At 43.7% G+C, this 15,713-nt stretch overlaps 2 protein-coding genes across 2 annotated transcripts; both read right to left on the bottom strand.

Annotated features, from left to right (window-relative positions):
- Positions 1–1,828: 1,828 nt before the first annotated feature.
- LOC115392226 (vesicular glutamate transporter 2.1-like) lies at positions 1,829–12,323 on the bottom strand. The gene is made up of 12 exons (XM_030096785.1): positions 11,904–12,323; positions 10,351–10,606; positions 9,112–9,230; positions 8,106–8,220; positions 7,023–7,110; positions 6,713–6,799; positions 6,437–6,579; positions 6,198–6,347; positions 4,443–4,575; positions 4,246–4,356; positions 4,024–4,151; positions 1,829–3,625 (listed from the first exon to the last, which is right to left on the bottom strand). The coding sequence occupies exons 1-12, from the start codon at positions 11,987–11,989 to the stop codon at positions 3,296–3,298; spliced, it is 1,746 nt and encodes a 581-aa protein (XP_029952645.1). The 5' UTR covers positions 11,990–12,323; the 3' UTR covers positions 1,829–3,295.
- Positions 12,324–14,225: 1,902 nt separating this feature from the next.
- On the bottom strand, positions 14,226–15,649 carry LOC115391628 (P2Y purinoceptor 6-like). The gene is made up of 3 exons (XM_030095913.1): positions 15,572–15,649; positions 14,390–15,376; positions 14,226–14,252 (listed from the first exon to the last, which is right to left on the bottom strand). Exons 1-3 carry the CDS (start codon positions 15,647–15,649, stop codon positions 14,226–14,228), a joined length of 1,092 nt encoding a protein of 363 aa, XP_029951773.1.
- Positions 15,650–15,713: the final 64 nt, after the last annotated feature.

Below are 15,713 nucleotides of genomic sequence, written 5' to 3'. Positions count from 1 at the left end.
GGGTTTTAATGGGCGACCAGTTCAGCAAACCGACTCCGGCGTAATGGCGGACTTCAAGATGCTGGTCAGACTTCTAATGATGGGCACACATGTTCCTCCCATGCTGTGTATCTGGCCCACATGACTCATCCCCACCTGCAGAGGCTGAGAGACAGAGTGAGGATCTCAAGCTTTGATGCATCGAGTCTTACTCACAGCCCGGCTTTCTGGAAAACGCTCAGAAGGGAATGTGTGTGGACGGACGCCATTTTCATCTGAATTATTTAACGCCGTGGTGATGGGCGGCAGTTTGTCCAGCTCCGGAGCGACGTGTTGGACATGTTGCAGGGAGGCATCCACAAACCGTGGTTTCACCTCTGATTCCTCATTTACACCTCGGACTTCAGCGTTAACATGCTGCCTCTGAAACCTCTGTCTAGATATTTGCCTGTGAGCGAGTACTGTACATTCATTCCTTCATCAGAATCCTTCATTTTTTTCTTTATATATGAACCACTTCAATTTATATTTCAGTTTTTATTTTAAACCATTTTAGTTAAGATAATTGTCATGGTTAGGATTGATAAAAAGCTTCACAGCACAGTCATCCCCAGTGAGGTTCTGGGATTGGAGGCCTTTCTGCAAAAGTGTCTGCATGTTCTCCCTGGGTACCATGGACCAGTCCGAATGCATACACTCAGAGTTAACTGAAGACTCTGAATTTCCCATAGGTGGATGTGTGTGTGATTGTCTCTTGCTGTTCGCCCTGTGATACACTGATGACTTGTGTGTTCGCCTGAAAGCAGCATCACACGAAGAAGAGTGCTATTTTGCTGGATATTTGCACAGCTGTGATTCCACCATAGAAGATAATCACACGTGTTCCAGCAGCACATCTAAGTGTGATATCGCTTTCACACAACAGTTTTAATAAAACAGTTTTCATTTCCTGCTTGACAGTAGAAACAATGAAAACTTATGATTTATTTCTCCAATTACTTGTTTTGTCTCCATAGATAAAAATAGCACAGACACTTCACCACGTTAGTGTAGATTCAGTGAACATAGATTAGGATTATGTTCTTCAACAACATTAAACACTGAAATATAAAAAGTGTTTTAAGGAACCGAACCAGTCAAGTCATCAGCACTTTCAACCTGAACGTAAACTTAGAGGCGGAGCGCTTCTTAACGCTAATGGATTCTGGAGTTAGACGTTATCGATTTGCGTCGTGGTGAAACTTAACAAAGGAGCCAGGTCAATAGCTGAATTTGTTACCTACACCGCCGTCAACCTGGGGAAGTGGGAAACAAGAGTGTGTGTTTCAGATGTTTCACATTCTCGCAGTGTGTTTCTTTTTTTTTTTTTTTACAGACAGAAAAACTGGCCCGTCTTTCATTTTCTTGCAGGAAAAAAAAAAGGCGTGAGGTGCTGCTGAGCGCTTTAATAGAGTCCTCACACTTTTACACAGCTACATGGCACCTCGGCAGCAGGCATATTATAGCCACAAGTCTTTGTAGAGACAGACAGCGACGGTGGTTTGTAGCCACATAAACTCCTGTAATAGCATTAACATCACTGCTCCCTCCTTCTTTTACCAATTACCGGGCTACAGGGTGTCGCAATCTCCCTGGACTCCAGAGACCTTCTGCACATTGATTTACTAATGAGAAACATAGAAACAATGGGAGACGCCTGGCAGTGGCCGGAGAAGGTGTTCAGCAGGTTATATGGGCTGTCTCCAGTCAGAGAAAGCTGCAGCAAATCACATCAGCACACGGGGTAAAGATGACAGAAATCACACTTCTTTTTATAAAATGATATGAGTATTTTTATAACACCTTTTTGACATCAACATAGCTCTTCATTAAACACAATATTTGAAGCCATAAAATCACATTTATCAGTTTTACATAAATTTCAGGCACAAAGCCATAGTTAGCATCTTTTGGTCGTCTTAAACATTCTTAAATATTCATATATTTTTAAGCATCCTTGCAGATTTCAAACAGCAAATAAAGAAAAGTGCTTAAACAGTAAGTAAAGTAAAGTGGAAGAACCATCTAATAATCCATGTGGTCCACTCAAATGCAACAATATCAATGTGGCAATCAACTTTTTTTTTCAACTTTTGGTGACAATGACGACAACCAAGGAACACCAGAGGAGATCACAAAAAAAACTTGGCTGTTCACACACGGTACTGCATTCCTCGCCGTCAAAATGCAACAACATCTCCTGCGTCATGAGCACTAAAGCTGGATTCTCCAGACACTAGTAATTTGTTTTAAAACACACACCTCAATGTTGATCATCACATGACTCCAAAACAATTACAGTTAGATACAGCAAGCCAGTGCTACGTTACAAAACAGGATGTGATGGGTGGCGGCTGGTACACAGAGTTTATTGCAGTGCACACCAAACATCAATAAACAATGTCTTCAGAGCAGTTGCCTTCCAAAACTTTTTGGATTTGTCTCATATCACGACCAGTACCTGATTATTAAAGTAAATTTTTTATTATTATTGTTATTGTTATTATTATTACTGTTATTGTTATTTATACTGGCAGAAGACATTTATCTAAGAACGAAGCAGTGGGCCGAATGAGGACTATCAGTGACGGTGAGGGCGGCTGCGTTGGAAACATTGATCTGAGCAAATTCATGCAACAAACACACACTAAAACTCTACGGTTCAATTTCACTCACGCTATTTTTGTCTTATAGTGTATTACTGGTCTCGCTTGGGAAGAAGACCTTTTTTGCAAGCAGACATCTCCCTGAAGAGGTACTGTCCATGAAAAATATGGCCTTTTATATTAATGTTAACACAGATCAACGACCCAAAATCCACAATAGTCTCACAGAAACAGTATACAGGTATATACAGTACATAAAACACATTTGAGAAACAGAATATAATCTTGTTTTTAGAATACTTTTAGTCTCAGTGCAATCAGAGTGGTATTTCGGTGAAAGACCCTACGCGATGGTCAACTGCAGTGTCGTCTGGCTCGTGTTGTTCAAGTAGGTCGATGAGGTTCAGGCGCCTAAATAGTACAACATAGACCTGCAGTCTGCTTGGCAGGCGAGGCGACGTCCTACAGTGTGTGGATGTGATGAGAGATGCGAGGAGGATCTAATGAGGATTGTTCTGCATTGCAATCAACTACTTCTTTACATTGGCTTTTTGATAGTTTTACTTGAACACACAGAATGGACTAACTATCTAATATAATGCTTATTTGTGCAACCCGTGATGGAGAGCCTGTTTCTTTGTTGTAGGCAGACTCACCACGACTGTCTGGTTTTAAGAGTAGCCGCGCTCAGAGTACATCTTCCCCGCCGGCTCCTGGACGTATTCCTCCGTCTTGTCCCAGTCCTGCACCCAGCCCCCGTTCAGCTGCGCCGTGGCCCCGTAGCTTTTAGCGGGGCCGCCCATGGCGCCGTAGCCCTGCGTGATGTCGCCCGTCTCCTCGGCCAGCTCGTCCTCGTCTATGAAACCGCACTTCTCCTCGCTGGTCTCCTCCGGATCGGCCCATGGCTGTTTCTCCCCAGAGGCAAAGAGCCCGTAAAATATGACGCCTCCGTAATGCACGAGGGAAGCAATGAGGAAGACGTACTGCCACTCCTCCCGGGTCTGGGAACAGGAGAGAGTCAAAGTCTGGGTGAGTCTCAATGTAAAGGCCACTGTGGAAGACCCATGTGGAACTGGTATCTCATCTAAATGATCTGTTTTTGTGCATTGTAACACTTGGATCTGCTCATGCTTTAATAACAAACCATGACTTAGTTGAACTAACTAACAGATTCCTGTCTTCAATGCTGAAATTTTGCATTTTGCTGACCAAACCATCTACCTAAAATTCCTCCCTTATTTAGATTATCTAATCATACATTTTCTTAGATTCAGGACTTGAGCAGATGCCATTTACCGTCACTTCCTGATTTCAAACTTGACGTTCACCAGTAAAGATCATTTGGCATTTCAGGGACTTGTGAATCTGATTTATATTAACATCCACGTCAGACCCTTACCTTGTTCTTTGTCATTGCTCCCACGATAAGAGGACAGACCATCCCTGACAGGGTGCCCACTCCGTTGGAGATGCCCATGAGGATGCTGGCATAGCGGGGAGCGATGTCTAGATGGTTCACATTGAAACCTGCAGCAAAAAAAGTGACCATTCAGGCTTTTTTATGCACTTCAATGAATCAAGACATTACAAAGGAAACAAAACTCACTGTGTAGGGCCTTACCCGATATTGCAAAACCACTAAAACCCACAGCCAGAACCAGGAAAGAGATGGCCACCCCTTTACTGTGAGAGTAACCAACAACTAATAAGAGAGTGGCCTCCATACCAAATCCTGAAAACACACAGGAGAAGATTTAACTTATTTTAGAAAACGTGTATCAGTAGCGAAAGACAGAAACGTGCTGGTCGTATCCTCACCTCCACAGTTCATTATTTTTCGAACCGTAGTGGTGGACATGATGTTGTGGGTCCGCAGGTAGTCCGCTAACTGGCCTCCTAAAGGCACGATGATGGTCATGACCAAGTGAGGAAGAGCCGACAGTATTCCGACCTGAGGAAACCACAGATACTTTTCTGAAGCAAATGTGACAGCTACAAAAAAAAAAAAAAAAACCTGTCACAGCAAAAGTGATTCTGTCAGCCTTCAAACAAACATCCCTCTTCGCTTCAACCTCTGACTCGAGTGCGACGTGTGAGCAATAATTCACCGGAGTAATAACACAAACTCATCCTGCCGCTGGATTACACCTGTCACACCGGCTTGAGTCATGTTTTACACTCTCACTGGAGGGCAATGAGAGGTTCTGCCGCTAACCTGACTCTGTTTGGATTGGACGCCACATTTTATGCACACCACAAAATTAGCTTTTCAATCTACACCGCTTTGAAATGAAAAAGACCACAAATCTTATTCGGTTCTCCTGTTCCTGTTTTTCAAAATATCAATATCTTTTAACAAAGTAAATTCTTTATTCTACAGTCCAGAAAAAGTAGCTACAGATGTTTGGATTGTGGGAAGGAAAATGGAGGATCCAGAGAAAATCACACAGGCAGTAGAAAGACATGCAGACTCCACACAGAACGGACAGAGTCTCACTATTCAGGGAGAGCAGAACCCTGACACCGCTGCACAGTCCAGCCAGAAACATGCTCTAGCTGTCCTCACTTTGAACAACAAATCTTCATTCTGATACTTTACCATCGGCCTATTTTCAACAGATAAATAAGTAATATCATACAGATGTTTTCATAAAGAATATTTTTATGAAATATCATGAGTAAAGAAGAAGAACAAGCTACAGTATTCTGGTGTTCAGAAAAACCTTTGTAATATGACTGAAAAGGACTAAATAAACGAAATGATGACAGGAATATATTATTGTGGGATCACAATATATTGGTTTTATAATCATACCTAACAGATTGAAGATCTTAATTTGATTTTCGACTCTCCAAAGACATGGGTACTGGGTTGAAAGCTGTGATCTGTATTGAACTGGAAACCTGTTCAAGGTGTGTATCCCACTACTTAGTGTAAGTCTGAATTAACACAGGATTGGATAAAGCATGTATAAAAGTTGCTCATAAACCCTCACAGCAGGAACAAGTGACCACATCTAAACAAACTACCCCAGTGAGCCTTCATATCCTCTACATACAGAACAGAATCCACACAACACAAATGTTTTCGACTGCAGGAGGAAAGAAGGAGTCATCACAACGCTGACGACACGTTTTAAATTTGTCTCAAAAACTACAATTCATTTTGAAGTTGTTTATTTTGCTCTCCAACACATTGTGATATCGATGTCTGTTTCTTCAGCTGTTCATTGCTTCATTAGTCAGCCTCTAACTGCCATTTAGAGCTGAGCTTGTGTTATTTAAAAAACTGTTTGGCTACTGCTGTTTGAGAAATGAATAGTTTATTGGATTGTTGGCATCAGAGTGAGGATTCTGCTGTAAACTAGACTGTCACTGTGAAAAATGTGAAAAAAAAAAACCAAATTCCAAAACTCTTGAAATGCTCAAGCTGAATGGAACTGAATGTGAGTGATTCAACTGAAAAAAACTGGTCCTGACAATCAGACCGCATGTTTATTTGATATCTTTCAACCTAATAATAGGTACTGCGGAGCAGAGTTGGTTAGCGAGTGTGTGTTTTTTCAGTTTTACCTTGCTGATCTCAAAACCAAACACTTCCTCAAAGTACGCCGGCTGGCTGATGAGGAGCAGATAGAAAGTCCAGCTCCTGCAGAAGTTGGCCACAATGATTGCATAGACAGGCATGGAGGAGAAGAACTTCCTCCAGGGGGTCTTGAATTTCTATTGAAACACGTTGAAAACACGGAATGAGTCGTTGTTCGCCACCTGTCGTGTTCTCGAACTTTAAGCAGCAGAGACCGAGGGCTCACCTCCATCGCTCCCATCAGCTGGGCGCTTTCTCCAATGCTCTCCTCGATGTAGCGACGCTCCTCTTCGGTGATGGTCGGGTGTTCTGCCGGGCTCTCGTAGGACACCAGAATCCAGAACATGTACCAAATTATCCCAACGCATCCTGAACAGAGAGCGAGAAACCAGTCCCATCAGATTTGTTCAGGAAATCAATCCTCTGACACACATAATGTGCATTTATTTTAGTTTTGATCCTTAAAGCACTCTTGGAAAAACCCTGTAAAGATGGCACTCACCATACACATAGAAGACAGAGGACCATCCTGTGTACTGGACCAGGATCCCGGCCAGAGGCATGGCGATCACCGCTCCTGCGTAGGATCCTGAACGGGACAAATGTTGATGAGCAGGCAGAATGTGATCCAGGCTGATTCACTCACACTGCATTGTTGTCCCTCTGTGTTTAGTTTCAAATGTGCGCTGTACAGGTTCACAGACAGCTGAAGCAACAACACTGCGGAACTCTGGGCCTGCGGTGTGTAAAGTTATGTGAGCGTGAACTGTGTAAGACACTAATAGTCCGTCACTGCGTGTAATATTCTGTACCACAGAAGGAGATGGTTGCCAGGCGACTTCTTTCCAGCGGCGGAGCCCATTTGCTCCAGATCCCATGGCAGGCTGGATAAGTCACCCCCTGCACGTGCAACAAACAAGATTACAGTAAAAGTGTAATCTAAACACATAGCTTTCCATCAACTTTGATATATTTGTTTGTTGATGATGTTTGATTTGCTCATCTCATCATCACATTTAGACATTTTCAGTACATAGAATCCTCCTAATGAAAATAAACTCGGCATGACTGACATGGTCACTTCTTATTTGTTGAAGACTTGGGGGGACAAATTGCCAGTAATAACAAACAACCTGACACACACGGTGGCTGACCTTTCTAATGGAGACTAATGACTTAGTTGTGAGTCGCTGCAAATTCAAGCTGACTGCCCTCCTCATGAAAAAAAAAAAAAACCTGAGCTGCTCCCATTAAATCTTCATTATACACTAAGTGGCATACAATCAACTATTGATAGACACAAATTGCTGGGGCTTGCATTGGGAGACACAGAAATGCTAATGTTTAATTTGTTGCAATAAGTTGCGGCGCTGAAAGCAGGCGAGACGATCCCCCTCGGTGGCCACGAGCAGCTATTGAAGCTGCAGTATGTGATGAAGCAAAACAACAAAAGAGGATGACCTTCAGTCTAGTAATAGCATCTCTCTTTCTCTCTCTGAAATGATGTCCCATGTTCATTGGGATCCGCCCTCATCAAGTGTTTTTTTTTTTGTCTCTTTTGTTCAGTGTGTTGCTGAGTGAACACAGAACCGTCCCAGCCTATCAAAGACACACATAAGCCCTTCTATTCAGCACATTGTTTCCTGATCGTCTGCTAATTTGTGTACAGTAAATTGAATAGAGGCTCATTATTCTGGGTCCTGGTTTCCAGCTCAAATCCAAACAGAAAGCAAAGAGAGAGTTCTAAGAGCCGAAGGTTTCTGTAAAACACACCTGAATACAGAATGTCAGGACAATTTCATTAGGGCTCAGGTTTGGCTCTCCGCTTGATAATGAGGCATCGATTTGGAGTGTTTTGAAGGGCAAAATCTGACAGGCAAACCATGCAACAGTACCTCCACCAGCCCTTGTAATATCCTCACAAAGATGACGCATCCAAAGTGCACCCGGGCGGCGGAGGGAATGAACATGTTCAGGGTGGATGTCAGCACGATGGCAGCACCAAAAACTCTGGACAAACAGTGTTGGAATCATTTGTCAAATCATCGTCAGAACAGAGTCATCTTCTCATTCAAGGAGTAAACATGGCTGAAATCACAGACACAACAAAGACATTCAACCGGCTTAGTGGGGTTCTTTTGCACAAACTGGAAAAATAAACCTTCATAATGAACAGAAACTAGCACTAATTGGATGCCAGACACTGAGAACATGCAGTTTTTCAGTTTCCAGGGGAGTGAGGAGAGGAGGTGTTTGCAGCAGAAGGCATCAGTGGGCTCAGCTGACTTGGCATGATCAGGCTCTTCAAAGATTTGCATCTTATTCCCCTCATAAAAAAAAAGAAAACCCTTAATCAGCCTGTGATGTTCATAACATAATGACTGAGGCCATTATATTATTCTAAGGATTCCTTCCTTTTGTGGATTTATGTATTCTGTTATTTTTACATTTTGGTCCTTTATCCACAGATTTTACTGATTATTTGTTCTTTATTAGATTTACCTTTTGGTTAGTTGCAGCCCACTAATCTGTAGTCACAATAATAACGTGCTGTGGACGATGCACGGTCACTGAAGTCATACTACAAAACAGATCACGTGACTTGGAGGCACATTTCACACCGGGCTTTGGCTGGTGCGGTTGCCATGCCTCTAAACATAAAGGATTAGGCACGGTCCTCCCCCGGGAGCTCATTAACATGAGGAGGCACGCCTGGCGGGCATCAGCCAAACCCCCCCCCCCCCCCCCCCCCCCAAGTTTATTCAAACCCAACACGCACGTGACAGATGAGCACACACATATCACACCTCCATCATCACACATTCAAAAGAGAAAAGCTTTAAATAGTGCTCCCTCACTTAATTGCATGCATTTGCTTATTGATTCGATTCTTCTCTTTACCTGTTCGCAGCCAGTCTGGAGGAGATGTACCCTCCTGGAATCTGTGTGACTATGTATCCCCAGAAGAAGGAGCCGTGGATCATCCCCACAGTCTCCGGGTCCCAGTTGAATTTCGCTTTCTTCCAGACACACGCACAAGAAAAAAAAAATGAAATAAATAAACACGATTACCTTAAAATCCAGGTGGCTATACCAATGGAAAGTCGTCGGTATTTATTTTTCACATATTACTTTAGCGCTGATGAGTTTTACTCAATTGACTGGAAAAAATGAGATTATGAAGAAAATTATGATCTATAAAACACTACTGACATATTTTGGTTCTGCTTGGGCCACTATATTAATTTGAAGCTCAAACTAAACTCAAGCATGCGCAGGGGCGAACCTGACAGCGGGAGGCGCTTCCCCTCTCTGTAATCTGATTGGTCAGTCTGGTTGATGTCTATAGAGGTATATACAGGCCTATAAAATCAAACTAAAACTAAATTTTTACCAGGAATTATCAGACAGATGTTTTCAGTTGGAAAAAAGAAAACAACAAAATAAATTCCAAATGTGGTCATTGGTAATGTTAAAATAGGTTTGCCATTATTGGATGAGTTTTTGGACCAATTTCATGAAAAACCAGATTTCTAAGAGAACAATGCAACCAAACTGACATGTCCAATATTACACCTTCTTTATTACATAGAGAAGGAAAGCATAATTTCAACAACAAATGCAAAATTGAATTAAGAATAAAAAAGAACGGTATAATGATTTTTTCAGTGCACTTCTGAAAGTTCCTTTCAGTTCCTTTCAGTTCCCAGCTTACCAATCATATAATACAACAGAGGTATCAGACAAAAAACAGAGTATTGGCTCATGGAGCTCATCAATGAAACAAATCAGACTGTGTTACTTGGCTGGTCAGACAGAAAGTTTCATCTTGCAAAAACTGTGGGATGGGAATGTGTGAAGCCATGCTGCAAAGACTTTCACACATTCATTCATCAGACTGAATTGAAAAATTTAGATTCTTGTATCAAACACATGACTAAGTTTTATTGCAATTAAAGAACCTAATTAATTGGTCTTAAAAAATAGCTGGTCGTTCGTTTTTAATAAATGAGCAAAATGTATAATTTTAAAAAGACATTTTTTATTTGGTTCATTAAAAAAAAACTGTGGATTGTGGATCCGCCTGTGTGGAGGGACAGGGACCCCGCTGGTGTGTGAGGAGGCGGAGTCTGCGCGCACCTCTTTGATGATGATCTTGCCGTTTTGATGAATTGTGCTGTTATTGACCATGCTGACGATAGCCACACCCAGGTTACACCGGATCCCGAAGGAGATGCAGAAGCCGAGCCCGCTCAGCATGGCGATGATGTATCTGCGCGGGAGCCCGAAGCACGTGCAGTCGCAGAGGGGCGCCTTCCGCTCCTGGTCCTCGCGGGGTCTCCCATCCTCCGTCAGCTCGATGGCCTCACCTGTTTGCTGCCGCTTTTCGAGCCTCCTGCACGACAAGCCCGCCCAGCAATATCCACCTTTTAAACTTTGAATTTGAAAGAAAACTGGATCTCTACAAACCGGATTTAATTGTTTTTTTATTATTAAAAATAGCCAAATAAATAAAAATAAAAAAATAAATAAAACGTGCACTTCATTATATAATGTGTGGTTTTAAAAATGCACGATATTTAATGCCGTAGAGACATGATAGTAGTTTAAATTTATATTAAAATCAGGCCTTTCCAAGCTCTATATTTGTATGTCTTTAATCTGGCTCGAGGCCTTGGATGCTTTCAGAATTCACACTGTGTGTTTTGTCTTTACTCAGGTGAAGAAAAGGCTTCATGGGAACCAACGAGAAAACGACCTCCATACCGCATTGCAGCACTGTCAGCATCACCGTTGTGAAGAGTTAATATTTTCCATTTTGTTTGTTGTAAATTAGACCTCGCGAACGTGGCGCAGGAATCTTGCTTTGCTTCACTCTCGGCATTTTATTTCCCCTCTCCAAAAAAATCTGAAGGTTAATTTCTAAACTGAAATGCAAAGGCCTCATCCAGTGGTTTAACAGGCCCGCAACATCCTAAAATGCAACCTACAGATTTTTTTTTTCCATGGCTTCCAGTCACGTTTTCCGTGTTGCAGCATCAAATCCGACGACTGAAAACGTTTTTTTTTGGGGGGAAATAATTTGAACGAAAACGACGTGTGCTCCGTCGGAAGGTCACTTAAGACACGAAACATGGAATGTCTACACTTGTCCCAATTAAAATTTGTTTTGCTGTGTAATAATCATTATTTATTTGCTTTTCTATCCAGTGTAATTCCTGTGTGAAAAGCGGGTCCCCTGCATCTGCTCTAAATTCACACTGCTGGTCTGTTTGCATTGTGGGCCATATAGAGGTATTTGTGAAAATATATAATATATACGAATAAATATGAATTTTCATCGATCTTGCGCTGATAGTGACGGATACCTAGGTAATAGATATTCTCCGACCTTGTGTCACGACTCGCTCTGTTTCATTAATTATTAAAAAACACCCACAGCTGCTGGTGGAGGGGAATGTCCTCCAGGGAAATATCTGATCCTTAAATATTCCGGCCACACGACTCTGCTGTCAGCATCCCGTCCGTGATTTCAACAGATCTCCTTTTTTATTTGATTGCAATGAACAGACACCTTTAAAAGCCAATGCACATTTTACACATTTTTTTTAAGCAGGGGAGCATTTTCTGTCTATAACTGATCATATTTGAATTCTGCCATCAAAATAAAAATATATATATTCTTCCCTTACCTGTATAGACCCCCGAGGGCCTTTCCTGCGAGTTGTTTTAGCCCCTCTTTAGAGGTGGGGAGAGCCTTCTCCTTGCCTGGCTCCATATCCAAATTCTCGTGGAAAAAAAAAATCTATGATACTATAACAAATGAAAGTGCAGCAATAAAGAGCATATTGTAGAGATATTAATCCAAATGTTAGGCCCTTTTCTTCTCAGCAGAAAACGCCTTGATGTCCAGAAAAAAAAAGACGAGCCCGAAAATGGAGAAATTGGGGGAACACGCTCAGTCTGAAAAGGCTGGTTTCACAGTCACAAAAAAGCAGTCAAATAAGTCCGCTTTTGCCTTGCGCAATGTTAATCCATGCAGAGCCATTTTAAGATCCAGAGCGCGATAAGAAAACAGCAACACACAAGATGACGAGTTTGGGGGGGGGGGGGGGGGGGGGGGGGATTTTCTAAAGTACTGAGGGTTAATTTTTTTCTTTCCTGGCTAAATGGAGGTGGAGGCAGGAGCCGGTGTCGGGCGGCGGAGCTCCGGTTTGATCTGAGGTGAGGATCTCCGGTGTGGCGGCAGCCGGAGGAGGGTTCAGCACCACGGACAGCGCGCAGCTCGTCCACCTGTCAGCGGCTCCGCTCGGCGCCCCTCCTCCCCGCGCTCCCGCCGCTGCTCCCCTCTAATTCAATTACGACCTCAGACCTGTCACCGGACATAATCGCCCGGTGCATCCAGCTTCCACCGTAACTAATAATCTGTTTTGCGGATGGAAAGTATTTAGCTGCTCCGGACAGTTTCTTATCACTCGCTTTGCTGCACACACAAAGCGGCGACTCCCCGGTGCACGCCCTCCTCCTCATTCAGGTTATTCCTGCTACTATAATCTGAGCCACCAATTTAACGGAATCTGCTTAAAAGGACAAAAGAACGATCGTCGTACTCAACAAACGGGATTCACATTGGTTCTGATTTCATTGATAAAAAAGGATGCTTTTGTGTGTGGAGGCATTGTGTGTAAGCGGACTGTAAAGTACAGTACTCAGTCAACCACGCAGAGGCAGTGTTGTGTCAGGAAGTTCAACCTCAGCTGATGTGAAACCAGATAGAGGAAACTGGAAATCACAGTTTTATTTATTGATTCAAATTTCAAACAAGATAATCAAGCACTTGTGCTTTAAGCAATCAGTCCAACAATAAAGAATTTGCATTTTATGTTTCAAAGACACATTCAGAACAGATTTTTTTTTTTTTTGATTAATTAATTTGATTCTGCATTGGGGTGTCAATCATAAGGTGAACTGGCCCGTGAGAGGCTCTAATCCTGCCGCAAAATCATTAGGAAGATTGTGAAAAGTCATGCTCTCACTGCAAATCAAAATGCATTATAGTAGAAGGTTTTTTTGGACTGTATTTTGTACTATGAACCAATAAAATGGTCTTTATGTTGAAATTGTTGCATTTCACCTATTGCCTTTTGGGAAAATAGAGCCCTAAAACAAAGATAAACCTCAAAATATAAATTTAAAGGATATCATGGCAATATGTTACTGGTCTGGCTCATTTAGAATGAAACTGGGCTGTGTGTGACCTCTGAACCAAAATGGATTTGACACACCTGGTGTACGTAATTCAGTATTCATCACATTTATTTGGATAATATATTATGTTTTTCAGGTTTTACCTGGATCAGGTATTAGTGTGCGTTCGTCCACCCTCCCAGTGGAGAAGATACACCTGAACGCTGTACAACCAGGAAGTTCAAACTCCCTTTGGTCAACAGACAAAAGGCAAACTGTGGGAGTCTGTGGGAGGAAAAAAATCGAATTTTGAAATGGTGTCATGTTACTTCCACCCACCTCATAGTGAGAAGGTCACAGGTTTGAATTTGAGCCAAGCCATTCTGTGTGGAGTTTGCATGTTCTCCCTATATGCATGCATCAGTTATAACTCCAGATTTCTTCCAACAGTGTCTGGCAGTAAATGTGAGTGTGCATAGTAACTGTCTAACTCGGTTTGCCTTGCACTGGACAGGTGGACTGTCCTGGACTGAACCAGGATCTGCTCCAGCACCCGACCCATAACTGGTTATAGCTGTATAAAGGATACATGGATGGAGTCTACAACAAAAAAACGGCATCTAAACTGCCTGATGTAACACTGTGAATAACAAGAGATTAAATACTCAGTTTTCATGGATTTCAGTTGATCAGTGTCCATGGAGGTACAGAGGTACAAGTCAATGTGACAAAATATTTTGATATGCTTGAAGAGATAAAGTTGAAAACATTCTGTCACAAAGCTAAGCTGAAAGGATCAATAAGGAAAGTGAAGTGGAGGCAAATAGTCAGGAGAACCAAAAGATTTTAGGCCTCTGAGGATCAGAGCACGTGAGACGCCACTCTCGTGGCTCTTTGATTCACAGGTTTAATTATGAAACTCTTCCGTACATTAACTTGTAGCTAATTGAGGAGTCAGTATGATAGCAGGGGTCACCTGCCTATCTCTCACCGCCAACTTGGTGTGTTTAGATGTCTGACAGACCAGCGGCATGCCGGGACACATTACAGTCAAAGTGCGGTAAAACTCCTTCCTGAACTGCTTGACCATGATGCAGCTGAGCAGCGGGTTCACGCAGGCGACGAGGCTGCAGACGCACATCTCCATACAGAAGGCCAGGTCCGCTCGGCGCCAGGAGGCAGGGCTGTTTGGGTACAATGCTCGCACTGTGATGGCGGCGTTGCGGCTCAGGTGGTAGGGCAGGTAGAAGGCGCCGAAGAGGACCACCACCGCGCTCAGCACCCGCCGCAGACGCCTCTGCTTGCTGCACGGTTTGGGGCGGAAGGGTCGGCGGTGCAGCGCGGCGAGGCTGCGCACGCCGCAGTAAGAGATGGAGAGCATCGGGAAGAAGAAGCCGAAGATGGAGCACGAGAGCGAGTACGGCAGGCTCTCCTCGGTCTGTCTCAGCAGCACGTACAAGGAGCAGGTGGTGCGGTTGCTCTCGGGACACGTTTGGATGACGGTCATTCTGGCCACGGGTATGCTGAGGAACACGGTGCCCGTCCAGACCGCCACACACACTAGGCTGGTCCTCCTCCGGCCCAGCAGCACCAGGGAGCGCAGCGGGTGCACGATGGCCAGGTAGCGGTCCAGGCTGACGCAGGTGACGAAGAAGATGCTGAGGTAGAAGCAGGTGTGGTAAAACATCCTGACGGCGGCGCACAGCGGCAGGCCCATCCTCCAGGTCAGGCGGCCCAGGTGGAAGCGGACCAGGAAAGGCAGGGTCAGCAGCCAGGAGGTGTCGGCCAGGGTCAGGTTGAAGAGGAAGACCGTGCTGCGGGTCCAACGCCGCAGGCGCTGGGAGAAGATCCAGAGGGAGAGCAGGTTGAGGGGCAGGCCGAGGACCAGCACCGTCAGGAAGAAGAAGGGGACCAGGTAGAGCTGGATCACAGCTAGAGCCTGATGTGTGTCCAGGTTGCAGTAGGATTCTTCTGGGAACTGAATGATCAGAGGTGCAGGTTTGAGTTCAGTCAACCCAACGTGCAAAGACGCGTGTATTCCTAACTTTAGAACCCATCCTTTGCCACCTCAGCTCAGTTCAAACACATAAATCATGCATCATTTCAGCCTGCGATTTAAAAGCCATGCCAATTATAACCCGACATGTTTAAAGTTACAGTAAATTGTTCCTACCTGTTCCTGCTGAGTGTTGCCCATGTCTCTGTAACACCGGCAGCAGCTCTGGGCCGAGCGTAAAAGCCCTGCCAGCATAGTTCGGTGTGAAACACACCTACCAGTGTGAGCAAACACTGAATAGATATCAGCGCTCGCTCCC

The sequence above is a fragment of the Salarias fasciatus genome, chromosome 7, assembly GCF_902148845.1.
Source record: "Salarias fasciatus chromosome 7, fSalaFa1.1, whole genome shotgun sequence".
Lineage (NCBI taxonomy): Eukaryota > Metazoa > Chordata > Actinopteri > Blenniiformes > Blenniidae > Salarias > Salarias fasciatus.
Note: the sequence above shows the minus strand (reverse complement) of the source record. Positions and strands in the feature narration are given on the sequence as shown.